The following is a 27,570-nucleotide window of genomic DNA, read 5'->3' as shown; positions in this document are numbered from 1 at the left end:
GGTGATCAGAAAGGACGCGATGACATGACGTCAGTGTGTCAACAGTGCACGAGCCATCATACCAGGCAGGGGAAATCACACTGGACAGAGGCGTGAGCCTGGCATGCTCTCGGCGCTCAAGAAATATCCAGGAGCCTCGAGCGGCCAAGGCCAAGTCGGGGAGGGAGGGGTGGGGGTATTGATAAATGAAACCGGAGAGGTAAGAGGCAGGGGCTGGTGGTGGGAAGCAGACCGTTGTTTCTGGAACCTCTTACTGCTGGAAGGACTAGCATCCACCCCTCTCGGGACCCAAGGTCAAGCATCTGAGAAAAGAGTATTAGCCCAGCTGGGATCAAGCGCACCCCTGGACCAGTCACCGCGGACCTCAGGGGGTCGGTCTGTACGATCCTGGCAATGCCCGCACGCAGCGGGATCCAAGTAAGAGGTGTGGAGAAAGGAGAGAGCCACCGTTCTTCCAGAACATTCCCCAGCAGTCCTCCGCAAATCACATAGCACTGCTGCCCCGGGCTGCTTTCTGGCCCCACCGCGGGACCTTGCAGTCTGTTTGTGCAGCTCTGTCGAAGAGGGCAGGCATGTTCCAGACTTGTCTTCACAAGACACTTGCTCTGGGGCCAGCTGTGACACTACCAACAGCCTCAAGGTCAATCTCTTTGAAAAGGGCCAGGCCCCAGTTCATGTCTCAGAGGGACAGTTAGAATAGCATGCACCCACATCCCATGTAGACACAAAACAAGCCTGCGAGACAGCCAGCCCAGTCGGGTAAGCTGGCAGTAGACCAAAGCCACTGCGTGGTGAATGACCATGGAGCTGTCCTTGGGCAATGGGCTCTCTGGACCCCACACAGGGACTGTCACAGTATGCAGCACCCAGCTAATACCCAGTGAGACCAGAGGTCTTCAGACCAAGAAGGTGTGGTCAGGAGGCAGCCATTCTAGGTGGGCTCCTGGGGTCCCAGAAGACTGGAAGAGTAGGGAATTGGGGCTGAAGGGAAAAACCTATTGGAGCCTGCATCCAGGGGGCCTCCATACTGCTACCGCTTCCCCTGCTCCCAGCCCTAGTGGACAGCACGGAGCCATCAACGGCCAGCGCCCCTGTGGGCCAGGAGAAAGGCAGTCAGGATCCTTCCTCTCCCATGGCATCAGCCACCATGAGAAAACATGGGTGGGGGGACTGTTGGAAGGAAGCAAGGGGCTCCACAAACATGCCCCCTCCCTGTGAGTGACGTTCACAGACTGATCCCACCTTTTGTTTTCCTTCAGCTAAAAGCCACCGACGCAGATGAGGGCGAGTTTGGACGAGTGTGGTACCGCATCCTCCATGGTGAGCAGAGGCGGGCGGGTGGTGGAACTTGTCCAGAAACCAAGGGGCCAGGGGCTGATACCCTGTGGGGCAGGCCACGGCCGAGAGAAATTCCCCAGCATGTTTGCCACGATTTGAACCAGGTGCGGTGTTGATGGGAACTTCTCCAGTGCCTTATTCGCTCAGCCCCTCACGGACCATAGGACCAAGGTCATCCCCCTGAGAAGGGGGCCTTGGAGGTCAGAGCCGCCTCCAGCAAGCCACCTGGAGCTTGAGCCTCATTTGTTCAACTAGAATCCCTTACCCAACTCAGGTCCACTCAACGGGACCCGGGGGCCACCCCAGCACACTCCCCGAAGATTGAGGCTCATTGGTCCAAGAGAATCATGCACCTGCCCCTCAACCAATCACATGGCTGGAGAAGTCAGTGATAAAGTGGTCCCTACACTAACTATAAGCCCAAAGGGAAGTCAGACGCTATTGCCAAAAACAGAGGGACTGAATACTGGACTGGCCTGAAGGTGTCCCTACATCCAAGGGAGCCTGTGTCTCTCTCTTTCAGAGCCTGGAGCTCTCTGAAACATTAAAAGCGTTCTCACTCTACCCCCCCATGCCTCTAGGAGGGGAGTGAGGGTCCAGGAGGACATCCAAGCTTCCCATCAAGAAGGGAATTAGGTGAACTTCTGTCCCTTCCCCAAGGCCTGCCAGGCTGGGGTAGTGTGAGAGGCCTTGTGTGCGCCACGCCCCCGGCAGAGAACACTAGGCAGATTAAGCATTCCTGGGCCCCTTCCTCTCTCTCATCCGGATTCCAGGCAGAACCCATGCCCCTCATGTGTCCCACCACCAGGTAACCATGGCAACAACTTCCGGATCCATGTGAGCAACGGACTCCTGATGCGAGGGCCCCGGCCGCTGGACCGGGAGCGGAACTCATCCCACCTGCTGGTGGTGGAGGCCTACAACCACGACCTGGGTCCCATGCGCAGCTCTGTCAGGGTGAGGCCAGGGGCAGGGGAGGGCGGGGTCAAGGGCACAGCAGGGTGACGGTAGCCACCACTGGTTCACTGCTGAATGGCATCTGGTGCCCTAGGTGAGGTGGGGGCGGGGGTGGGTGTCATCGTAAGTTCAGCCAACCCTGGGACCTTGGATTTGTCCTTTGGCTGTGTCTGAGCCTCAGTTTCCCAAGCTAGGAAAGGGGCACACAGATGCTGAGGGACAGACGTGGCCTCTGTCTGTCCCCGGCCAGTACTTTGGAGATGGGACTAGTACCGCCCCCACGGTACAGGAAAGGAAGCTGCAGCATACCCACACTGCTCATGACGGAGCCAGGATCTGGAGCCAAGTCTGCTGAGTGCCCGGGCAGTGCCCTTTCCCGTGAACGACCACCCCCCTAATATTCTCCACTCGCCACTTCCAGCCACCCCATCAATTGTGGTGCTTTCCCCTGCTCTTTCTCTGGGATCAAGCCAACTTTGTCTCCTGGTTGGCATGCGCACAGACCCCACAGGCTGAATGGTTTGCACACACTCCTGCCCAGGCTCGGGCATGGCTGTGGGGCACCCTCCTTCATGACAGGACAGCTCAGATTCCGTCCCTGGGCACCAGGCTCCCTCACTGTCCTGCGGGGGTAAGCCACCACCACCAATGCCGCCCACAGACCCTTCCCCTAGGTGGGAGGAAGTGAGTCAGAGCCTGCAGGTCCTGAGCAGGAGTGGGTAGGGGAAGCCGAGGTGGGGAGCAGACAGGAACTTTTCCGCAGGACTGGAGTCAGCAGAATCTGCCCCATCTCTGCCCCCGCTGTTTCCCTCAGGGTGGAAACAATGAACAGAGGCTTACCTGGCCATCACCCAGGATGCACTGGGCCCAGCAGCAGCCAACCCTGTGTGGGACCAGGCCAGTCTTTACTGCTGTCCCTCAGCCTGAGGTCTGCTTCCGGCTTCCACCCCATGGCTGGTTACAATTCCAGAGGCCCCATCCTGAAGGTCAAACCCAGGTCCCTGGAGGAGCCCCTGGCAGACACTGGCAGCCCCCACACCTGCACAACGGAACCTCGACTTCCCACGCTGATGTGTTTGTGTGCATGTCAGAGCCTGCCCCAAATCATTGTAGCTTGGGTCTGGGTCCCTGGGCTGCAGGCTCCCTCATCACTGGCTGCCCTATGGGGGGCCCCGCCTCCCCAGGGCCTGCTGCTCTGGAGCGAGCCTCAGCTGGGTGCTGACAGTGACCTCTTGTGTTTCAGCCACAAAACTTTTGTTTTGCTTTTAAGGCAAGATGTTCTTCTGTGGTCCCAGATGCTGTATAAAGCAGATGAAAGCCAGGCTGTGCAGAGCAGTGAGGGCCGGGCGCCCCAGGCCACACCTGCCTGCCACCCGCTCACCCTCCTCTTCCCATGAGTCCTCACGATGCCCCACACACCTTTCTGTGCGCTTTATGAACGTTGGGACCACTGGCAGCGTAGCGGGTCAGACTCTGGGCTGCTCCCTACAAGGTCAGCAACTCGAACCACCAGCCACTCTTCAGGAGATGAGGCTGCCGCTCCCCGTAAAGATTTACAGCCTCGGAATCCTGCCCTGCGGTGCTAGGAGTCAGCATGGATTCCATGGCAGGGGGTCCATGGACTTTAACTCGATAAATCCTGGCAACAGCCTTTGAAGCAAGCTGTATTTGTAGGCCCCTTTTACAGATGAGGAGATTGGGGCAGCCTGCTTGGGATCACCCAGGGCTCGAACTGGGCTTCCATTTCAAGCAGCACGGCTGCTCTGCCTGAGACTCATCCGAGCAGTTGGACACCATGGCCTCGGCCCCGAAGAGACACTTCAAGGGAGGACTTGGGGACTAGCTCCGCGGGGCAGGAACTTGAGTACACAGCCCCCACCCCCTCAGACGCAGGATAGCAGGGGCCTTCCACAAGACACTGCACCCTTAGCATGTGTTCCCCTGGAGCAACAAATAGATGGGGTGCATGGACCCTGCGAGGTCTCCAGGTCCCCCTCCAGAGGCAGCCAGGGCAGGGCCAGGAACCTGGAGAGGACACACACACGTAGCTATGGGCATGTCCACACACCGTACGGATGCACATGCCACTGGTCCATGCGTCCACATGAGTACCTGAGCCCCAGCATGGGCATGCACTCCATGCCCATGAGCACCGAGCTCTTCTCTCCCAGCCCTGCTGAGGGCGGCAGCGCTGAGCCGAGCCCCCTGGACAGAGTGCAGGGGGCTGTATAAAGCAGATCAGAGCCAGGCTGTGCAGAGTGGTGAGGGCCAGGCACCCCAGGCCACACCTGCAAGGAGCCCCACAGGCCTCTGTTTCCTGTACATCTGTGCCTCATGTGTGAAAACCACACGCCATCTTGCCTCCTGGCTGCTCCTCAGAACAAGGCTGAAATGAACAAGGGGGGAGGGGAGGGCATGGAGCCAGACCCAGGTTTCACCCCGTGTCCCGTCACGCTGGCCCCAGGACCTTGGGACACTGCAGACTCAAGAAGGGGAAGGCCCACGCCTTTGAAAGATGAATGATTCCATCTTTTCTTTCGTACCCAAAGAGACTTACCAAAAGGCACCCCTGCCGCACGCACCACGCCCAGGCCCTCGCCACCAAGCTTTCAGTGAAACTAACCCTAGAAGGGCTGTGCCTGCGAGCAGCTGTGCCTGGGGGGGCGGGGGGGGCGGAGGGCATGCTAATTTGCATAGTGGGTTCTGGGCGTCTGGACAGGAAAAAAGCTGGTGACACAGCAGAGCTGGGGGAACCCCAAGAGCAGGGAAGCAGAGATGCTTTGACTCCCAAATGTCACATCCCAATTCTGCCACCCAGCTCCCCTACCTACACCCCAAATCTCCCGTGGGTCACGCTGCTGCTTTCTGCTAACCAATCCAGAGACTACTGCCCTAGCTACATCCAGGGTCAACCCTGGGTCAAGCCAGACCCAGAAGCCAAACACACATGCTCAGCTCGCCTGTGCCTCTGCCCCCACCCCCACCCCCATAAGTGCCAGGTGCCCTCTCCACGCTGCAGACTCCTGGGGCCAGAGTCCAGCTCAAGGCCGCCTCCTGTAGGTCAGAGTAGAAAGGACTACAGTCACAGGGTTTTCGGTGACATCCCTCTGAGACATAAAGGGCCCGGCCGGGTCTGGCTCCCAAGCCATCTCTGCATAAACTCAAACTCCAGCAGCTGATGAGCACATCAACCGTGCACCCCTGGGGTCTCCAGTGCATCTTCTATACAGAGCAGATGGGGAGTAGACCCACCCCTGCTGTCTCACCAACCTTCTCGGGGATGGTAAGGCCTCGCTGGTGCCAGTCACGTCCCCTCTCTGGACCTGGGGTTGTTCTTCTGTAAAAAGAGCAGGAGCCCCGCGCCTTGCATTCTGTGGCTCTAAGTCTGACTCACTCTCCTCCCCACGGGGCTGGCTCAGCTACACACACCCCCAGAGTGCCCTCCCCCGCCACACACACCCCCCTCTCCAAACTGTCCCAAGCCCTTGACTCGGGGGAAGGAGTTGGGGAAGAGGGTGGTAGTGCTAGACTAACCAAAACCACCTCTTCGTCAACACTGGTCCAACTCTGACATTAGCAACAGGACCCATGTGTTCCGTGAGAGAGACAGAGAGGCACCTGCACAGTGAGGCAAAAGATCCAGGCCAGAAGAGGCGGGAGGGAGGGACATGGGACCCAGAAGGAAAGGCAGCGAGAGGTCCAGGTGGCTCAGTCCCTCCAACTGCTCCGTCCTGTGCAGGGGAGCCAGTGCCTTACTGCCCCATGATGCTCTCTGCCCCAGGTGGGAGCAAACGGCCCACACTCTGCAGGGCTGCTGGGGAGAGCCCACGGGAAGGGGGCCCGGATGCTATATTGCTGTGGTGGGGGTGGGTGTGGGTGTGGGTGTGGGTGGGTGTGTATTTCAGTGGTATCACTTTGCCCTTCTTGGAGTACTTTTGCCCTACAAGTGGGATGGGGTCTGGATTGGCTTGGGATTCGTATCACCGTGTCTCAACACTGAGCAACTGATGCCCTAAAGAATGACTTACGTTACCCTCCAGGGTTGGTGACGGAACGGAAAGTCGGGTGCATGCAGGCGTGGGGCCTAAAAGGAAAGAGACAGCAGTCTACTAACAGGTGGTTTTCCAGTGCCTGCCGTGCACCCGGGAGCTCTAGTGGTGTAGTGGTTACGTCTCGGGCTGATAACTGCAAAGTCAGCAGTTCAGAACACCAGCCTCTCTGCAAACAAGAGACTCAACTTTTCTACTCCGCAAAGAGTTAGTCTCAGAGACCCACTGGGCCCATCTACCTTGACCTCCAGGCTGCCTGTGAGTCAGCATTGGCTCAGGGCAGGGAGGTTTTTGCTCTGTTGTTGATTCTTCAGCTCAGGCAGCAGAAGGGATGCGTGATGGTGTACGTCACACTAAGCCACTGCTGGAGCAGCACAGCCAGGACGCCATAGGTTCTGGGCAAAGGCTCGAAATGGGGGTGGTTAGAGATAAGCAAGGTGGGCCTCTCAGGATTCTAGACCCATAGAAGTTCTAGACGGTAGCATGTAGTCAACTTCCTGCAAAGGCGTCCCGGCCTCAGGCACCCCTTGTCCTGCAGCCATGGTTTCTGAGGGTACACACGCTAGTGTACTTGGACTTCGGCCTGCCCTTCTCTTCCTCCACTCGGCTCTCATGGTCGGTTTCCACCCAGATGGCTGAAGCTGAGCAGCAGGGGGTGTTGAGCTGTGTACCAGGTGCTCTGTACTGGGACGGGGGTGGTAGGTGGGGGCATTGTGTAGCCTCCTTCCGGGTAACCACGCCATCAGGCCCCATGACTCCCCACTCGACCCCACTCCTGCAGGTGATCGTGTACGTGGAGGATGTCAATGATGAGGCCCCCGTCTTCACACAGCAGCAATATAGCCGCCTGGGGCTCCGGGAGACAGCGGGCATCGGGACCTCGGTTATCGTGGTCCGGGCCACCGACCGGGACACTGGTGAGGCTGGTGGGAAATGCCTGGGCCCCCAGTTGTCCTACCCACTCCCACAAATATCCAGAATTCTCAGACTTGCCTCAGGCTCCCCCTTTCAGCCACCACCACGCCATCCCACCCCACCAGGGAGGACTCCTGGCCTGGCCTGGGTCTCACCCCACCAGATGGCCAGGCCTAGCAGGTCTGGAGCCCACTGGACCTGTCCCAAGCTCTGGGTAGAGAGGAGAGGCCACAGCCAGGGAAGGGCCGCATTTGTCACCCTAGGACCCGGCAGTTCCCGTTGGCCGTTGGCTCGGGCTGGCCAGGGCTGGACTGCGGCTCCCACTAGGCTGGCAGGAAGCTGCCTGTGCTGTTCCTATGTCTCACAGGGCCAGCTCAGAGCTCACCAGCTGCAGTCCATGTAACATGAAACAGAAACATGCGCTGTCACGGTGGCCCTCTGCATGGCGTCTGCGCTGTCTGGGTCTTTGTCCCTAGCCAAAGAGGAGCTCTTTTGGGGGGGTCCACCCACCCCCCACCCCCTGTGTCTCTCTCTATTTCTCTCTAATTAGTAATCCACACCACTACCACCACCACCATACCCCTCCCCGTCTCTCTCTCTCGCTCGCTCTCTCTCTCTCTCTCTCACACACACACACACCTGAAGTACCTTTTCTCCCCTCCTGTATGAACTGTTGCGTGCTCAGGTAGCGCCATGCCCCTCCTGAGCATCCCACCGGGGCTGGGAGAAGACGGAGGGAGTCCCACGTGGCTCATTCTTGAGAGAGAGCCCGTTCTTACAGTTGCGACCACACTGCTCCCCACGGCCCCGCAGCTCATGCATCAGGAATCCCTTTGAAAAACCAATCATCACCCCAGAGAAATGGGCACCCCCGGGTTTGCAAGAGACTTTGGGAAAGTCTTGGGTTTCCCGAGAGGCTGCTCACCCGTCCTTGGTCCCGCCGCTCCACCAGAAGTCGTGCGAGCATCCAGCTCCAGTCCCTGGGTGCACGGAGCCTCCCACGGTGCCACGCGTGTGTGCTGGGAAGGAGAGCTGTCACCACAGCCCTTCAGTTCAAGGGACCAGGTGAAGGCTTGGCGACCTCTGGGTGCCACCCTTTCTAGATCCGAGCTCTAGCGCTTCTTAAGGAGACCCCAATCCTCCATCCTTGTGCTTCTCCGAGGGAGGTCCTGAAGCCCCACTTTGGAGGCTCCAGGAGCAGAACAAGGCCCGCAGGCGCAATGATTAAAGCACGTGCCACTAACAAAGGGTTGGCGGTTTGAGCCCACTGGGAGCAGGATGAGGCAGTCTGCTTCTCTAAAGATGTAAGGCTTTGGAAACCCTGCGGGGAAGTTCTGCTTGGTCCCACGGGATCGCTTTGAGTCAGAATCTGCCTGGGCCGCAGTGGCTTGGGGTTTGCTTGTTTGTTTGTTTTGGTGTTTAAGAGCAAAACCAGGCCCCTCTCATGTTAAGCCAAGCCCCTAAGAGACATATGAGCCCATCTTCCACCTGTCTCGAGATGGTGTAGATCCATAGAGGTATGGCAGGCCAGCCAAGCCCCCCTCCCTCCACCTTGTCTTCAGGGATGTCACCAGGGGTGGGCTGGGCAAGTTAGGGGGCAGCAGGACAGCCTCATTCCCCTGGGATTGCATCGACCAGCCCCCCTCCCCGTGCTCCCCTGCAGGGGACGGCGGCCTGGTAAACTACCGCATCCTGTCGGGAGCAGAGGGGAAGTTCGAGATTGACGAGAGCACGGGGCTGATCATCACCGTGGACTACCTGGACTACGAGACCAAGACCAGCTACCTGATGAACGTGTCCGCCACCGACCAGGCGCCCCCCTTCAACCAGGGCTTCTGCAGCGTCCACATCACGCTGCTCAACGAGCTGGACGAGGCCGTGCAGTTCTCCAACGCGTCCTACGAGGCCGCCATCCTGGAGAACCTGGCCCTGGGCACCGAGATCGTGCGGGTGCAGGCCTACTCCCTGGACAACCTCAGCCAGATCACCTACCGCTTCGACGCCTACACCAGCGCCCAAGCCAAAGCTCTCTTCAAGATCGACGCCATCACGGTGAGGGCCGAGGCTCGCCAGCGTTCCTCAAACCCTGTGGCCTGCCCCTTTTCAGACTCCGTGCTGGGCCTGGGCTCTGCGGCCACACACCCTGGTTCCTTGTTATTGGATGAGAATCATGGAAGCGGCATCGTCCCCTTTGTCCCGGGGCTGTTTGGATGCCTGGATGGGTCCCCACGAAACTAAATGGCGAGGTTTCTGGGGTCACCGTCGCAGCACCTTGCACCCACCCACTGCCTCTCTTTGCTCCTCCGGCTCGCATCAGCGGGTCTTTCAGTGGGACCCGCTCAATCTTTTCAAAATAGGCAAAGTATGGCATCATATGGTCGGCCAGGTCATGTCCTGTGGGGCCCTGGGGAAGACAGGATGAGCCCGGTCCTGCTACCCACTCAGAGCAGGCTAGACTCAGGCTAGCAGAGGGATGTGGGGTTAACCATGGCTTCAAACCAGAGCGCCAGGAGAACAGAGGCACCCAGGGCCTGAGTAAGAGGGTGGCCGCCCCGAGGGGAGAGCAGGGAGCCATCCTGGAAGAGGTGGTGGCTGGTTGGGATCTGAGAGAGAAGTTGAATGCCAACCGACAGAGCTCGTAGGGCCGAGGGAGTGGTGCGGAGGTGGGAGAGTGGGCAGGACATCCAACACTAACTGGGCCGTGGGCCTGTGGAGGGTCTGGTGATGTCATCCTTCACTCCACTCGGCCCCTCCCTGTAGGGCGTGATCACAGTCAAGGGCCTGGTGGACCGGGAGAAGGGCGACTTCTACACCTTGACGGTGGTGGCAGACGATGGCGGCCCCAAGGTGGACTCCACTGTGGTGAGTGGGTGCCTGGGGGAGGGCTCCCTAGGTGCAGCCTGTCACTGCCCCAAGACATACCAAAGTCATGTCTTCATCAGCCACACAACGGTATGTGGCCGGGCAGTGGGCAACGGTCTCGCAAGCCCAGGCCGAGCCATGAGGGCCCAGCGAGACTTGCCCCATGCGGCAGCCCTAGGGAATGCGGGTGGCCATGGGCGCTTCCTGGGCACCCAGGAGGGGCAGGGAGGAGGCTTCAGACAGGCAGGGTAGCACTGCCAAGCCCAGGCTCCTAACCATCTGCATCTCTGCCCTTTCTCTCCTTGCCCGCCTGCTGTCTCTGCCTGCAGAAGGTGAGTAACCTGTGGATTGGATATTCCCCCCTGAGTCATTGACACTGGCCATGCTGACCTGGGCCCCACACGAACAGAGCTTCCCGCCTCCCCCAGAGAGAGGGCACGGGGACAGGCCTGCAGCAAGTGCCAGCTCAGACCTTCGCTGGCCTCCCCAGTACACTTGCTCCCTGAGCCCTGGCCCACCTCCAGTATTGTCCCTAGTCCAGCCCTGCCCCCACGTGCCCCGGACAGTCCTCCTTCCTTCCCGGGCCTCTCTGGGTGTGGTGACAGAAGGAAGAACTGCTGAGGCCTCCTCCCAGCTCTGCTCTTTGCTGGCTTCGTGCTGGAAGCAAGTTGCCCGGCCTCCCTAGGCGTCCTCTGCTGGGAGTGTAAAGGGAGGCCCAGCCAGCAGCCCTGCCGCCCTCTGAGGATGCCCTGAACCCCTCGCCACGCCTCGGGGGGCATCCGCACAGGGACCCCTGCTTGGCGGGTCATGGACTGTGTGTGATGCTCACAGGCGTGTGAGCGAGAGCCGCGTGTTTTAGGGGGAGGGTCTCTCTGAGTGCAGGGTGTTGCCTCTGAGTCAAGGTGACGAACTCGAGGATAGAAAGGTTCCGTCCTGGGAGCATAAGACAGGGAGCTTGGAAAAGTTGGTGGGGGAAATTCCACTACCTTGCCATTTCATTTCTTCACGGACTTTTTAAAGCCCCTTGTGTGATGGAGGAAAGACGTGGCTCAAGTGACCACAGGAAAAAATGTGTGGCCTAGGAGAACCCCCCACCCCCACCCTCTCCAGCTGCCTCACCTGCATGGAAGGCCGCAGGCACAGGGACGACAGGTGGGGAGTACTTGGGGGCGTACCTGAGAGGGGCCCGCTCTGGCTGGGGTCCTGAGGTGATGACCTGTGTGCCCATGTGGGGTGTCCAGGTCACCATCAGCCTTAGTTAAGACCACATGGTCACCCCACACACCCCTTGCACTTCAGTCTGAAGGGACAGAAGCCCACCAGTGTCCGAGGTAAGACCCAAACCCCGCCGCTGCATAGGCTCCTTGGGTGCAGGGCTCCAGCGGTTCTGCCTGTGCTTGGTCTGAAGCTTCCTTCTATCCCTGGGCCAGTCTGGGGGTGAGCACAGCGTTCAGCCCACGGAGGTGGGGGCAGAGGGTGTCCAGGGAACAGGCCCTTTGGGCAGGTGCCCTGTCCTGCAGCGTCCGGCCAAGGGTCCTACGGCGACGAGCCTTCCCAAGCCTGTGCTCAGTAGGAGTGTCTAACTGCCCCACTTCAGCGTCCTCACTGAGAAGATGAGCCCAGTGCTCCCCACACCGCAGAGGTCATAAGGAATCTGGGTGTCAGAGATGGTAGGGTGTCCCCTGGGCCGCTGGGGCCCGTCCCTCCCTCTGCGGGGGCCCACTTCCTCCCTGTGGGCAGGCCAGGGTGCCTCGGAGCCTCACTTGTGCTCTGCTTCCAATCAGCTCGCCCTTTTCCGGGAAACAGGACCCACCCCCACGTCCTCTGCCCCCCGGGCTTCCTCCCACAGGCTCCCAGGGTCAGCATGGTTTCAGATGGTGCTGGAGGGGGCGGGGAACAGGGAGCAGGTTGAGGAGTCTTTTAAAGATGACATTGTTAGAGTTGCAAAGCCAGGACCCCAAAACCACAGCTCACCCAGCAGCCCCTGCAGACTCGGAGGGGAGGAGGGAAAGGGAGGGCCGGGCCTGGGGAGATTGCCTTCAGAGCCCGTGAGTAACGCCCTTAGATCCTGGGGTCGGGGGTGAAGGGTGGCATTTGGACCAAGAGGTCCTGGGTGGGAACACAGACCGTGTCTAATTCCTCTAGACTTTGTCCCCTGGCCTCCCCCTTAACCCACAGAGTTGACTGCCCCTAAGTGTCCCTCAGCCCCACCTCACAATCACCATCAGCAGAGTAACCATCATGGAGAGAGCACCTACTGTGTGCCAGGCACTGGGTTGGGCTCCAGGGTAAAATGGGAACCAGAACCCCGACCAGAGCCCTGCTGCCTCCGTGAGCCTGAGATGATAGCTGTTGTTAGTGGTGCCCTGGTGACCCTGAGTGACAGAGTAGAATGCCTCCTGAGGTCTCTTGGCTGCAATTTTCCCACAGAGCCCTGGGTGGGCTCAAACCCCCCACCTTTCAGCTTGCAGCTGAGCACTTAGTCATGGGCGGCCCCAGGCCTCCTTTAAGAAATAATAAGAGAAAGATATGGGTCGGGTGATCACACCCATTGATGTCCATGCCAAGGAGGACCCGCTAACAAGATGTCATCTAACCCGGAAACCAAGGAGGGCTTCCCTGAGGCGGTGACTCAGCTGAGATCCACAGGATGCCCATGAGTGAATGCCACAAAGAGGGCAGGGTGTCTCGGGCAGAGGGGTCAGCAAGTGCAGAGGCCCCGTGGTGGGAGTCTGCCAAGGCCTTGACCCAAGGGGGGTGTTTGGGAAGGCTCAGCCCACGGGGCCTTGTTCATGTTGCACACGGTAGCCCTGCAGGACAGGGTAGAACTGCCCCTGTGGGTTTCTGAGACTGTAATTCTTTTATACAAATCATTTTATTGGGGGCTCCTACAGCTCTTAGAATGATCCATGCATCCATTGTGTCAAGCACATTTGTCCACATGTTGTCATTATCATTTTCAAAGCGTTTTCTTTCTACTTGAGCCCTTGGTCTCAGCTCTTCATTTTTCCCTCCTTCCCCCACCCTCCCACCCTTGTGAATCCTTGATAAGTTATGAATGTTATTATTTTCATACCTTACACTGTCTGCCGTCTCCCTTCACCCATGTTTCTGTTGTTTGTCCCCCTCAAGAGCCAGCGGGGGGGGGGGGGCGGGGGGCAGCTAATACATCAATCATTTGGATCAGTTCCCCATTTCTCCACCTTCTCTCCTCACCTTCCTCCGACCCTCCTGGTTTCCATACTCCCATTACTGTTCCGGAGGTTCTTATCTGTCCTGGATTCCTTGTGTCTGTCGAGATCTCTTATCTGTGCCAATGTACCGGTCTAGCCAGATCTGTAAGGTAGAACTAGGGACATGATAGTGGGGGAGGGTGGGGTGAGGAAGCATTAAAGAACTAGAGGAATGTTGTGTGCTTCATACAGCACCCTGGCTGGCTTGTCTCTTCCTTGTGACCCTTCTGTGAGACAGATGGGCTTTGGGTCTCTACTCCGATTCCTCTTGTTTGCATAGATATGATTGTTTGTAGTCTTCTGGTGCCTGATACCTGCTCCCATCAATGCCTCATGATCACACAGGCTGGTTGCTTCGTCCATGTGAGTTTTGTTGCTTCCCTGCTAGGTGATCACTTGTTTAACTTCAAGCATGTAAGACCCCAGATGCTATATCTTCTAATAGCCAGGTACCATCAGCTTTCATCACCACATTTGCTTATGCACCCATTTTGTCTTTAGAGAGTGTGTTGGGAAGGTGCGCATCACAGAATGCCAGGTTATTAGAACAAAGTGTTCTTGCATCGAGGGAGGACTTGAGTAGAGGCCCAATGTTCGTCTGCTACCTTGATACTTAACGTACATACATAGATCTATGCCCATATCATTATAAATATATTTACATATGTGCATGCCTGTATTTACACCTCTATAAATGTCTTTTGCCTCCTAGTTCTTTCTTCTATTTTCTTTGCCTTTCCTCCTGTCCCACTATCATGTTCAACCTTCATTCGGCTCTCTGTACTTCCTCTCGGCTACATTGCACTTAATCAAACCCCACCAGGCATTCTATACCCTCCTTTCCATCGATTTTAGATCTCTTGTTGGTCCCTTGTTCCTGGGGTTGTTAGCTCCCCCCTCCCTTTCCCCCACCTCCCCCTGTCCCCCCAGAAATGGTTGGTCCTGTTGTTTTCTCCTTGGGATTGTTTACCTGGCCTGTTTTTATATAGATAGACATGAAAAGAAGAAGAAGAAAGGGGTCTATAAATAGCTCCAGGTATGCTGACCCTTAAGTATATTTTCCTGTCAAGTCAGATGAGGTGCCAGGCCCTGTCTGCCGAATCTGGTCTATTTTCAGGATTCCTTGGGGACTTTGTTGCTTTGCTCCCCTTGCTGCTCTGTTGCTCTTCCTTCATGCTTTGCCCTAGTGTGTATGTGTGTATGGGAGGGTGTGGGGGGGAGGGTCAGAGTGGGCACAATTCCAGAACTGTCTCCAGTGCTGCGCCCTGTAGCCCTGTGAGTCCGTGGGGGGGGGGGGGGGTGTTGTGTCTCGTGGTGGGGCCAGCCTCACGTACTCCTCTGTTCATTGGCTGCTCTGAGCAGGAATGTCCCCCTCAGGGCTTGGTGGGCCAGGTTGAGGTCTGGCCCTCTCTCCCTTTCCTGGGGAGACACAGACAATGCCCTCCCCGAGGGTGGGCTAGTGCCCTGTCCCCACTGTGCATGTCCTCTCTTCTGATGCTCCGTACTGGAGTAGAAGCATGGACCTTCGCCCTGGGAGTGGCAGGTGGTTTCCAGCTGCTGACCCTGTGGGTCGCAGCCCAGTGGTCACCACGATGCCCCAGGATTACCGAGAGCCGGACAGGGGCATTATCACTGCCGTTTTCCCGGGGAGCAGCCTGAGGCCACGGACGTCCTGCAACTCCTGGGCCCAAATCCATGCCCGACCAGCAGAGGCCACAGCCTTAGAGGGAGGAGAGACAGGAGCCTGCTCTACACAGCCCCTCAACCGTGCGGTTAGGTTACTCATGTAGCCACCGGCACACCAAGGAGTTAGATGGTCTTGCTTCTAACTGACCAGGGGACAATGGAAGGTCAGAGAGGCTGGATCACTGTGTCCCGCCGCCCGGAGCTCTTGACCCGTCCGTCAAGCTCTGCAGCTGCCTGGGTGGGAGAGGGGGGCAAACCTAGTTAGGAGAGAGCCGGACATGAATTGCCTGAGCAGTGTAGAGGGGCGGGGATCAGAGCTGATGTGTCAATAGGGAGTCCCCTGTAAGGAGGGGAGGGGTCCAGCCAGCATGCAGCAGGAGGAAGCACCCCATCCTGGGCATCTTAAAACCGGAGCTCCGACTCCAGGGCTCCATCAGCTGCAGCTCGGGGGGTGGGGGGCTCGGCTGCAGCGGGCCTTCTCAGGCGCTGCTGGCTCGCTGCACAGCCTCAGCCAGGGAGGGCTGCATCACCGGCACAAAGCCATGTGCTCTGCACAGGCAGCTGAGTTGCTCCTCCATCACCCGCCTCCCCACCTGCTCTTTCGCCCTGCGTCTCCTACCAGCCCCACTCCTGCAGTGTGCACCCCAGCCCCAGCATCGTCCAGGGGTGCCAACAAGGAGGTCTGCCAGCCGTGCCCCTCAGCCAGGTGTGCTTCAGCTGGCCCTCACCTGAATGTTCTTTTTATTGTCATTCTGGGATGGACTTTCTGCTTCCCACGAGGGAGGGCCCCGCTCAGTGCCCACCTCATGTAGCAGCCACCACCTGCCCGACATGTGGTGAGGATGCTGAACGAGGTTCAGCAGTGCTTTCAGACTGAGGTAGACCAGGAAGAAAGGCCTGGCAGTCTACCTCTGAAAAGTCAGCCAATGAAAACCCCTTGGACCACGCGACCAGAGCCACAGCCGCCCATGGGGGTGGTGTGGGTCCAGGCAGCATTTCTGTCTATGGGGTTTAGATGGCCGTGAGGCAGTCCCAGACCAGCCTGAGGTGCAAACCATGACAATGTCATGTGAAAATCTGTGTTGCTCGTGTCTTTTGAAAATCAGGACGCTTGACCAGTAGCAGATAACCATTCTCTGAAGGATTTGGAGCAGAGGAGCCCCAGGGAAGTTTTCCTAGTGCCCCAGTCTTCCCAGTGCTCACCCCCCACCCTTGGGGCCCAGGAGACTCCGTGCAGGCTGCTTCCTTGCTCTGCTGGCCTCCAGTGTTCCGGGGGGGAGGGGAGGGTTCCTGCCTAGCCAGTCTCATGGTTTTTCTCCTGAGAGCATGGAGTGGGCGAAGCCTGTGCCACACAGGCACGAAGCCACAGGCTGCCTCTGCAAAGTCAGGGCTCGGCCCCGCTCTGCTCCAAATGCTGGCCCGCATTCTGGGACATGGCCGCCACCAACTTCTGGGCCAGACTGGACCCACCGTGGGACCCCAGGGGTGAGGACCAAGGAGCAGAGAAGGCAGGGTGTCTGACCATGGCTCCCCTGGCCCCAGGTCTACATCACCGTGCTGGATGAGAATGACAACAGCCCCCGCTTTGACTTCACCTCCGACTCGGCGGTCTCTGTGCCTGAGGACTGCCCCGTGGGCCAGCGCGTGGCCACTGTGAAGGCCCGGGACCCCGACGCCGGCAGCAACGGGCAGGTAGGCATGGACTGGAATAGCCCAGCTCCTCCCTGTGACTAGGGAGCCTCCCACCACCCCTCAGCTGGAGGGGGTCATCCAAGTCATGCTTCTGTGCCCAGGCAGAAGGAGAAGATCCTCCAGGTGTGCCCCTGCCCCCCAAGCAGGACTCCCTGCAGCCCCTTTCTGCAGAGCAGCCTCCTAGTGTCACGCAGGCAGAGGCCCAGCCAGGGCCATGGGAACGCAGCTCCTGGAGGCTCACTCCCTGCTCAGCAAGTTGCTTGCTGGAAGCTGACGCTTCTCAGGCACTCCTGGCCACAAACCACAGGGCATGTCGTGCCTGTTGTGCCCACCTCGCACAACCCCAGGTCCTGGTGATGACCGACATAGGCTCTCAGCTCTCAGCGCGCCTTCCCTCCACGGGAAGGACGTGGGTTCACATCCTCCTCCTCCCCGGCACTTAGCCAGTCACACACCCTGCCCGGGGCCGCCTCGCGCTGAACTAAGGGTGGTAGTTGGTCCTTGGAAGGGCCTGTGTCCGGCACAGTCACCCAGTGGGAGGGACCTAAGCCACTTCTGCATAAAGTGCTGTTCTCAAGTGCCCTTGCCGAGCAGAGGGCCCAGGTGGGCAGCAGGGCCTGGGAGTCCCCTTGCTAACCTGGCTGCCTCTCTCCTCCTGGCAGGTGGTCTTCTCCCTGGCCTCCGGCAATGTGGCCCAGGCCTTTGAGATTCTCACCTTCAATGATTCCATTGGTGAAGTGTTTGTGGCCAGGCCCCTGGACAGAGAAGAACTGGACCACTACATCCTCAAGGTACGCCCTGCCAGCCATCAGGGAGGGCTCCGGGTGACCCTCCTGAAGGGATACTAGCTGGGCTCAGACTACAGTCAGGACGCCCATCCTTGCTGAAGAATGTTTGGGCGTGTCTTCTATTCACTGGGGACCAGAGCTGACGGAAACCAAAGGCAGGAGGTCCCAAGGTGGCAGGCCCAGGGTGATGGTCAGAGGCCGGCACAGCCCAGAACACTGGCAGGGGTGGGCTCAGGGGCTAAAGGCTTGGGCAGGGCCTCATGCCAGGCACAGGTGGGCAAGGATTGTTCACAGGGAGGAGGGAGAGAAGGTGGAAGCCAGGTGGCCTGGGGGGCTTTCTGTCTTCCCAGTCCCCCACCTCCCTCTGGTCGTGACTACAGTCCTCCTTCCTCCTCACAGGTCGTGGCCTCTGACCGTGGCACTCCGCCACGGAAGAAGGACCACATCCTGCAGGTGACCATCCTGGACGTCAACGACAACCCCCCTGTGATCGAGAGCCCCTTTGGATACAATGTCAGCGTGAACGAGGTGAGGGCAGCCTCCACCTGACGACCAGGAGTCGACTGACCTTAAAACTCCTGATTTAAGGGGCTGATTTAAGCCCTTGGTATTGATCAGCATGCTCCCCTGACTTCCACCCTACCCCCTACTTTTCAGGTCTTGAAGATGGGGGCTGATTCACTCAAACTTGCACCCCTGTGCCTGAGCCAGGTCCCCCCTGAGCCCTGGTGGTGTGGTGAGGTGAACACTGGCCGGTGGTTCAAATTCTCACTAGCCACTCCGTGGGAGAAAGGCGGGCGAGCCTTCTGCTTGGAAACCCTAGGGCCCCCAGAGTGGTCACGGCCGTGGTCCCAGAGCTCAGTGTGTGGTCTGGGTGTGGTGGGGGATTCAAGAGGTAGGGGCTCAAGCCCACCCATGTGCCATGCGTGGGGCAGAACTGCCCAGAAGATTTTTCTTGGCTATAACCTTAGGAAAGCAGATAGCCAGGCCTTTCCTCCTGCAGAGCCAGTCAGCCACTGCCAAAAAGACTGGGAGCCACCTCTGGGCTGCCTGTGAGTCAGAACCAATCCAACAGAAACAACGGGGAGCTGAGACTGACGCTTGGAGGGCGGCTTTAGAAATCATCATGGCCTGCGTGTTACTCCGAGCTGGGGATGAAATGAATGGGAGAAATGAGGAAGTCACATTGCTGAATGGAAGATCTCAAAGGGAAGCTCAAGCAGACAAAGTAAACGATTGTCATGAAAGGCGTACAGCCCTAGAGTTGGAAAATCAAAACGGAAGAACACGCTCAGCATGTCTTCAACCGAAAGAACTGAAGGAAAAACCTCAAGCCCTGAGCTGCAATGTTGAAAGATTCGATGGGCAAAAACAAAGCATGGAGATGCAGAAAGCATCGAAGGAAGATGGAAAGATGCACAGTCTCTGCGCCCAAATGCACCAGTCGACACCCCACCATTCCAGGAGGGAGCATGTGAGCAAGGCCAGTGGTGCTGAAGGAAGACGTCCAAGGTGTATGGAAAGCGGGAGCCAAAAACAAGGCTCCAGGAATTGATGGGTTACCAATTGAAAAGTTTCAACAACAAGCTGACGCGCTTACTCTTCTGTGCCAGGACATTTGGAAGATAGCTACCTGGACAAGCGACCGAAAGAGATCCAGATTTGTACCCATTTCAAAGATATTGACCCAAAAGAATGCTCAAATTATATAAAATTATATGAAAAAAATATCAAGTAAGATCTTGCTGAATATCATTCAACAATGGTTACGGCGATACATTGAAGTTCCGGCTGGATTCAGAAGAGGGCGTGGAACGAGGGATACCATTGCTCAGGTCAGATGAATCTTGGCTCAAAGCAGAGAAAACCAGAAAGTGTGTTACTTGTGTTTATTGACTATGCCACAGTGTTTGACTGTGTGGATCATGACAAACCATGGATAGCCTTGAGAATGGGAATCCCAGAACACTCCATTGTGCCCAGGTGGAGCTTGTCCATGAATCAAGAGGCAGTCGCACTCACAGCGCAGGAGAATGGTTGAAAATCAGGAAAGCCGTGTTTCAGGGTTGTAGCCTCGCATCATCCTTGTTCAGTCAGCATGCTGAGCAAACCATCCGAGGAGCCGGATGTGGTATCAGGGTTGGAGGAAGGTTTACTAACCACGCACCGCGCACAGGAGACGCCACCTTGCTTGCTGGAAGCGAGGATGACTTGCGTGCGTCTCTTGCAGATGAAGATTGGGATTGCAGCCTCAGTGTGGATTACAACTCAGTGTGAAGTTCAAACCCCTCGCAACCGCACCAATGGCTAACACAAATGGAGAAAAGACGGGAGTTGTCGAGGATTTCATCTTCCTTGGATCCACAGTCAATGCCATGGAAGCAGCAGTCAAGAGATCAACAGGCTATCACATTGGGTGAATCTGCTGCACGAGACCTCTTTCAAGCGTTAGAAAGCAGAGAGATTCGTTGGAGGACTAAGATGTGCCTGACCCAAACCATGATATTTTCAGTCATTTCATGTGTGTTTTCAAGTTGGGCATTGGATAAGGAAGATCAAAGAAGAGTCGAAGCTTTTGAATTAGGGTGCTGGTGAAGAATATTGAAAATATTGTGGACTGCTCAAAGGACAGGCAGCTCTGTCTCCTTCAAAGCAAGGCTGTCAGGACTTCGTCGCGTGTATGTTGGACTTTCGTTCTGTCAAGGGAGAGCAGTCCCTGGAGAAGACATCACGCTTGGCGAAGGAGAAGACCCTCAAGGAGATGGGTTGGCACGGTGCCCACAGCAGTGGGCTCAAGCATGGGGACAACTGTGGAGATGGCGCCGGACTGGGCAGTGTTTCCTTCTGTGGGGCGGAGGGTCTCTAAAGATCAGAACAGACTTGGTGGCACCTAACAACAGAAGGGGTGGGCTACCCCAGGGGAATTTCTGCCCAGACGTGCTGGGGGTCGTGCCACGTTGGATGGGCATTGTGGCCAGATAGCCTAAAGGTTTGGACGGCAGTTCTCAAGCCAGACACCCTCAATTCAAACTTTGGCTCTGCCATGCCTGCCTGTGTGGGTCTGCAGAAGTTATTTCCCTGTGTCTCAACGTTCTCATCTGAAAATGGGGATGACACCGTATCGAACTCAAGGGTTGCAGAACAGATGCAGGGCCCATCACAAAGGAGGTGCCCATGATATGTCTACCCCCATCATGTTCATTGTCATCATCTCATGGTTCCAAAGTGGCTAAGCCCAGGCTTTCTAGGGGTCTAGGTTAAGCACTTTCTCTACTAAGAGGAGGTTTGTGTGCAGCCTTGGCCCCAGAGACCAGGAACCCAGAATGACCTCTTTCCTGTTCCCCTCCCAGAACGTAGGCGGGGGCACCACTGTGGTCCAAGTGAGAGCCACCGACCGTGACATTGGGCTCAACAGCGTCCTGTCCTACTACATCACTGAGGGCAACGATGACATGACCTTCCGCATGGACCGCATCAGCGGCGAGATCACCACTCGGCCAGCACCCCCAGACCGCGAGCACCAGAGCTTCTACCACCTGGTGGTCACCGTGGAGGACGAGGGCACCCCCACCCTGTCGGTGAGCCGTGGGGAGGGTGGGGTGGGCAAGGGGCAGCTCAGCCTCCATGGGAGGAGAGCAAGGAACTGCATGCTGTGGGGTGAGTCCTTGAAGACACCTCGGGCGCGGATGGATGCCCCGGTGTGTATGGCGCGCCTGTGGGGTACAAGGAGCCTTGGCGGCACAGCGGGGTGAGGCTCGGGCTGCCATCCGGAAGGTCAGTGGTTCAGGTGCACCAACTGCTTCACGAAAGAAAGCGAGGCAGTCTGCTTCCCTATACGTTGCAGCCTCAGAAGTCCCCAGTGGGGGGCGGGGGGGCAGGGTCCTCTTCCATCTTGTAGGGTTGCTAGGTTTCAGAATGGACTTGACAAGCGCAGTTGGTGGTCTCCGCTATCCCCGCCCCACCCCCTCGCCCCCCAGCAGCTCCGTGTGGCGGCACAGGTGAACTCAGGAAGCGAGTAGGAGCTGAGGTCCGGCCCACCTCCCACTCGCCAAGACGCGCATCCTTGGGGCCACACTGACCAGGAGGGTCACACTGCCCAGATGGCAGATTTGCTCCCTGTCCCTCTTTCTTTGGGTCCTGTTGGGGTGACACATGGTCACAGGTGTGACACGCGGTCACAGGAAGGGCCGAGGTGGGGCCGGCCCAGGGTCCCGTCTCATGCTTGCTGTCATTCAGGCTGACTTATCCCTCATGGCCTCTTCCCCATGATGTGCTGTGATGCATTGGGCTGCAAGTAGCAGATCCGTCATAAAGACAGCTGCGGGGGGGGGGGGGGGCGTTTCTGTGCATACAGATGCCGGTGGGATTGTGAGTGGGGGGTCCCATGCTCGGTGTTGTGAGAACGCAGGCCTCTGGACCTTTCCCTGATGGTTGCAAGGCGGCGGCAGTAGCCCCAGCCCCTGGCCAAGGCCACGTGTGTCCAAGGTTGGCAAGGCTGGATGGGGAGACGGTCTGGGTGGTGGAGTGGGAAGTGGGGGTCGTTTGCAGAGAGAGCGGAGATTTGGAGTCAGGAGGTTGGAACTTGGAGCCCCCTGAGTGGTGTGGATCACAGTACCCCGGCGCCTCTCAGAATCCCGATTGCGTCACCTATCAAAGAGAATGGGTATTTGCTTCCTGGGCGGTGTTCGCAGGCTCATCGGGGTCCGCGTCTGTGAACGTAGTTGGCACTCCGAGAAGAGCAGGAGGGTTGTGTCAGCGATTTTCTGTGCCCCCCCCCAGCACCCTGCCCTGCCAACAAAACACGATGTAGACGCAGGAAACAGCCCCCGCCTTTCAAACCCAGTTCTGCAGGCCAGCGACGTGGGCAGGCTGAGCCGGGCAGTTATGCCCTCGGCCGGGCTCCTCCTGCCTCCCCGCTGCTCACGTCCAGGGCAGTTTTGCTCAGGTCAGGTGAAGTTGCTAGAAAGGGCGCTGCCTGCCCATCAACTGGGTGCAGCGCCAACTGGCCTGCACCATTCTCCTCCTCCAGCTGACAGAGTCCCCAGTTCCCGGAGGGTCCTTCGTGTCCATGTAGTAAAGGATGAAGCTTTCTAAGCAGGGGCCCTGGCATAGAGATCCGTCCATCTGCACCCCGCCGCTCAGTTTCCTGAGATCCAGGCATTCCTACTAACATCCCAGACGGCTCCCACCGGCTCCCGGCCCCTTTCACTCAGGGCTTGGTGCAGCTGCGCTACAGGTGCATCCGGCCAGCCCCAGGCCTGTCACACAATGCCACCCCACCCCGCAGTGCACCCTCAGCCCTCTGGCACACTCCCAGCTATGGACAGGGAGGCTAGGCCTGGGCAGTCAGCTGCCAACGTGGCTGTCAGCAAGGTCCCTGCAAGAGGAAGGGCTGGACCCCGAGAGGAAGGATGGAAGGCAACCCGGAGGTCAAGGGCTGAACCCCCGCCCCGCCTCAAAGGCCCCTCGCGGGGGTTGGGGAGAAAGGGTGACCCATCAACCACTCCCTGCTCACAGGTCCTACATGCCTGGGTAACAAAGCCTGGCTTCTCAGACTGGGGTGGGGGAGAGGGGCAGAAGTCGCCTGTACAGTCAGGACAGAAAGTCTCCCAGTACCCCCTTCTGGGCTGAGACCCCCACAACAGCCCCGTGATGCTCTGTGAGCTGGGTGCCCGGTTCTTGGTGCCTCACTTGGAGCACTGAGTGTAGAGAGGGCTCTTTTGGGCGTAGCTGCTGCCAGTGAGGCCTGCTCCTCTGGCTGCAGCGCCAGCTCAGGAATCACAGCCCGGCCCCTTCTCTGTGCTGCACCCCAAATTAGGCCAGGCTTCTCTGGACCCGCACGAACAAATCCAAGCCCTGCCTGAGCCTGCTCCACGAGGCGCTTCCATGCTGCTCCAAGGCTGCGAATGTGCAAGGGGCTGTACCCAGTGTCCACTGAAGCGTCACCTCCCGTCCTCTCTGGCTCCCTCAAGTCAAGGGCCGCCCACCCACCTGGACTACTGAGAGGCTTCGCAGCTCCAGAAAGGCAGGCAGTGGGAGATGACATGGGAGGAGCCCAGCACAGCAACGACAGGGTCTTCAGAACCCCGCATAGTGCTGTAGCCAGGTCAGGCAGAGCACAGACAGGCACATTCTGGTTTGGAACTGGGGTGGGCGGGTGGGGGCTGGAGAACGCCTTGTCCTCTGGAGACACGTTGGGCCTAGTATGTCCTACAGGCTACAGTGAAGGGCTTGCCTGGCCGGTCACCCAAACCCACTGCCTTAGGTCGATTCCGACGCAGAGCGACCTGAGACAGGCCTTCCTGGGCTGTGACTCTTTCCAAGAGCAGACAGCCTCATCTTTCTCCCACCGAGCAGTGGGTGGGTTTGAACGGCTAACGTTGCGGTTAGCAGTTCCATGCTTTTCTGGCAGTGCCAGCGGAGTGCGCGTATACAGACATTCGGTTGGATGAAGAGGGTGGAGAACTGGCCTGAGAAGCAGCGGTCTGGACGTTAGCCTCAGCGTTATCACGCGCGTGAAGTGTGATAAAACACAAACCGTTCCTGACCCCGGTTCCTCTTCTATTAAGTGGAGGAATAAAAGCCTCCCATGGTCTTTAGAGGATCCCTGGTCGTGTAGTGTTATCCTTTGAACTGCGATCTGCATGGTCGGCAGTTCGAAACCACCAGCAGCTCCACAGGAGAAAGACGGGGCTTTCTCCTCCCTGAAGCAGTTAGCGTCTCAGAAAACTGCAAGGGGTTAAGATGAGATGAGTCAGCACTGATTCAGGGGCAGTGAATGTTGCGTTTGGAAGGTTGGCCAGGCATGGGAGTGGTCAGGAAACAGCACATGAGAAAGTTGTTTTGGAAACCACAGAGTATTACAACAGAAAACACAGGCGTGGTGCACATATCACCACTTCCATATGCCATGTGCAAGGCAGACATTGCTAGCCAATCCCAGCATTTTCTCACTAAGCCAATTTGATGCGTCACAAATCCCTCTCAACATATATCGCAAGAATCCATACCAACAGATGAGAGTTGCTAAACAAGATCAGTTACTGGTTCTCTGGCCTGCCCAAGCTCCGGGCTGGTAGAGAACCAGAGGTGAGCCGGCCAGACAACAGATTCCTGGCATGCTGGCTCAGCCCATCCCATTGCTTGCTATGCGACCTGCTGTGACCAGGTCTGGAGCCATGGTAGGCAGTTCCGGCCCAGCCCTCTTGAGCTCCCAGGGGAGTCTGGGCGACAAAGCTGGAGAGAGGAGCGACAGTGCCAAGGGATGCCTGCCCAGTACGTGGCTTGTCAGTTAGTCTTCCCGGGGCCAGGCCATACACTCACTGGGGTGGGTGAGTCTGTCTCAAGAAGCCTGTGCACACAGCATCCCAGTGCCTCTTTGTGGGCTCCCTGAGCAAATGTGTCCTCTGGCCCCTGCAGTCAGGCCAGGCCTCAAGAGCAGCACAGCTCCAGTAGCCAATAAGGAGGTGCGGCAGGACCTCCACAAGACCCCCTTCTGCCCCCATCTTCCCAAGCACACACACACACACACACACACACACACGCCAAATGCACTCACCATAGGGTTGTTGTTTTTTATATAAAGTTAAATGTAAGGTAGAATTGGGATCATGATAGTGGGGGGCAGGAAGCCTTAAAGAACTAGAGGAAAGTTGTATGTTTCATCGGTGTAATTCTACCTTACAAATCCAACTAGACCCAAGGATGTACACTGGTACAGATCAGAACTGGAAACACAGGGAATCCAGGACAGATGAACCCTTCAGGATCAATAATGAGAGTAGAGATACCAGGAGGGTAAAGAGAAGGTTGGGTAGAAAGGGGGAACCTATCACAATGACCTACATATCACCCCCTCCCAGGGGGACAGACAACAGAAAAGTGGGTGAAGGGAGACATCGGACAGTGTAAGACATGACAAAATAATAATTTATAACTTATCAAGGGTTCGTGAAGGAGGGGCTGGGGAGAGAGGGGAAACATGAGCTGATACCAAGGGCTCAAGTAGAAAGAAAATGTTTTGCGAATGATGATGGCAACAAATGTACAAATGTGCTCAACACAATGAATGGATGGATGGATTGTGATAAGAGTTGTACAAGCCCCCAATAAAATTAATTTTTTTAAATAAGGGAAAAAGTTTTATATAAATGGTAATTTTTTATTGTTTTATTTGAAATTTGAAACAACAGGACCTGTAACTACACACAATAGCTGCCGCAAAATCCCATGTGAAAAAGGAGGTGACCCTGTTTGCTAGGGAGGAGGGAGAGATGGTGGTGGACCTTCAGGGTGATGGGCAGGAAGGCCCTGCTGGGCAGCACCTGGTTGCCCCGGTGTGACTATTGGTCAACTGCCAAGGTGGAGGCCAGGAGCGGCAAGACAGTAACTAAGTCCCACCTTAGTGCTGGTGGACCTGCCTTCCCCTTCTGAGGCTGACAAGGAAGGTGGGGGTGGCACACCCACACGGCACTCCCTGCAGAACTTGAGGCTGCCAGCCCCTCTGCGTCAGGCCCTGAGCCACTGAAGGTAGAAGGGATCTTCAGCCAGGCAGGAGGGAGGGCAGTCCCAGGGCCAAGGTCCCTGCAGACCCGCCCAGGGCCCACTGCCAGTGACTCCCAGCTATCAATGGCCTCTGTGGTACATTCTGAGGGACTGTCAAACAGCCCTGCTGTGCCCCCAAACTTTCCTAATGGTCCCTCAAATCCCATTTCCCTCTCCTCGCCCTGGAGGGCATCAGAGCTGGAGGTGTTTATCAGATGGTCTATCAGGAGGCCCCAAGTTCTTGACTAGGTTTGTGCTCAATGACTAACCAAAAGATTGCTAGTTCAAACCCAGCCAGCTGACCCTTGCAAGAAAGGCCTGGCAGTCTGCTTCCATTAAGGGTCTCAACAAAAAAAAATCCTCACTGCCCTTGAGCCAGTGCCAACTCACAGTGACCCGACAAGGCGGGCTTCTGAGACTATAGGACACCGTTCCTTTCTCCTGGGCAGTAGCCAGTGGCTTATGAACTGCTGACCTTGCAGATCACAGCCCAATTTGCAACCACTACACTACCAGAGCTCCTTTCTGCTCAGATCACAGCCAAGAAAACCCTGTGGGGCAGTCCTAATCAGTGCAGCAGGAAAGTCTACCTAGCAACTAGCAATGCCTGACTTGCCACCTGACAGTGTGGATTCCGAAAGCAGGGCCCTGGGCCCAGTAGTTGCTGAGCCTGCAGGCTTCCAGAGGCCGCTAGCTTCTCCCAGCCTCCTTGGAGGCACGCTGGCCCTGCCGCCCTCCACTCTGCTTCCTGTGCACAGACATAGGTGCTGACGGAGCCTGGGGGCAGCCACCGGGGCAAGCAGGTGTCCCCAGGGGTACCCCACCCCCCAGGCTGCCCGGCAGCCCAGCCGCAGCAGGAAGAGCCTGTGGGGATGGATGGAATGGGCCGGAGCGCGGGGTGGATTTCACTGCAAACAGGAAACCACGAGGTTGAGCACCTTGGCTTGGCCGGTAGGTCTGGAGGAGCACTGCTTATGTGCGTTCGCTCACTGGGGAAGCTCTTCTGGGGCTCCGCCCTCTCACTCACAGCACAGGAGGGCCAGGCACCGCAGCCAGATTCTTAGAAATCATCTCCACCCTGAGGTCAACTTCCTGTGCGCTTAGACACAGGGGTCTGTCCCTGACTTGTCCCTGGGCCCCAGGGGTAGCCCAGCCCACCAAGAAACAGGTGCCACCCTACCTACCCCTGCCCCATGGACCCCTAAGAGCAGGGAGAACAGCACCCTCTGACTAGACAGCTGGCATTGAGCACCCTTGGCAGCTGATGGAGTGGAACAGGGGACCCCCAGGGACCAGGGGGTTGGGTATTATGGTGGCTTGAGTTGTCAATCCCATCCCACGACCTGGGCTCACCCTCTCCCTAAGGCCCCCTGGCCCAAGCACAGCCCCAGTCACAGCAGAGACATTCTGGTGGCCCTGGCTCTTTGGTTGGGAAATACAGCTACGTGTCTGGTGGGGCAGCCTGGGCCCAGCCCCGACCAGGCGGCACCTGCTGCCCCAGAGCCT

At 57.6% G+C, this 27,570-nt stretch overlaps 1 protein-coding gene across 3 annotated transcripts in view; it reads left to right on the top strand.

The window, feature by feature from the left end:
• Nucleotides 1-27,570, top strand: part of CDH23 (cadherin related 23) — a 410,239-nt gene that overhangs the window by 315,998 nt on the left and 66,671 nt on the right. For all 3 annotated transcript variants that reach the window (XM_075533399.1, XM_075533398.1, XM_075533397.1), the window contains 10 exons: nucleotides 1,260-1,320; nucleotides 2,147-2,295; nucleotides 7,126-7,261; nucleotides 8,923-9,311; nucleotides 10,020-10,121; nucleotides 10,451-10,453; nucleotides 16,583-16,732; nucleotides 17,395-17,523; nucleotides 17,920-18,048; nucleotides 20,871-21,098. In XM_075533399.1, the coding sequence (XP_075389514.1) occupies nucleotides 1,260-1,320; nucleotides 2,147-2,295; nucleotides 7,126-7,261; nucleotides 8,923-9,311; nucleotides 10,020-10,121; nucleotides 10,451-10,453; nucleotides 16,583-16,732; nucleotides 17,395-17,523; nucleotides 17,920-18,048; nucleotides 20,871-21,098 (1,476 nt within the window). The remainder of the gene's footprint in view (nucleotides 1-1,259; nucleotides 1,321-2,146; nucleotides 2,296-7,125; nucleotides 7,262-8,922; nucleotides 9,312-10,019; nucleotides 10,122-10,450; nucleotides 10,454-16,582; nucleotides 16,733-17,394; nucleotides 17,524-17,919; nucleotides 18,049-20,870; nucleotides 21,099-27,570) is intronic.

This window comes from Tenrec ecaudatus, chromosome 16 (genome assembly GCF_050624435.1).
Source record: "Tenrec ecaudatus isolate mTenEca1 chromosome 16, mTenEca1.hap1, whole genome shotgun sequence".
Taxonomy (NCBI): Eukaryota; Metazoa; Chordata; class Mammalia; order Afrosoricida; family Tenrecidae; genus Tenrec; species Tenrec ecaudatus.
The sequence above is the reverse complement of the archived record's forward strand: the minus strand, read 5'-3'. Positions and strand labels throughout refer to the sequence as shown.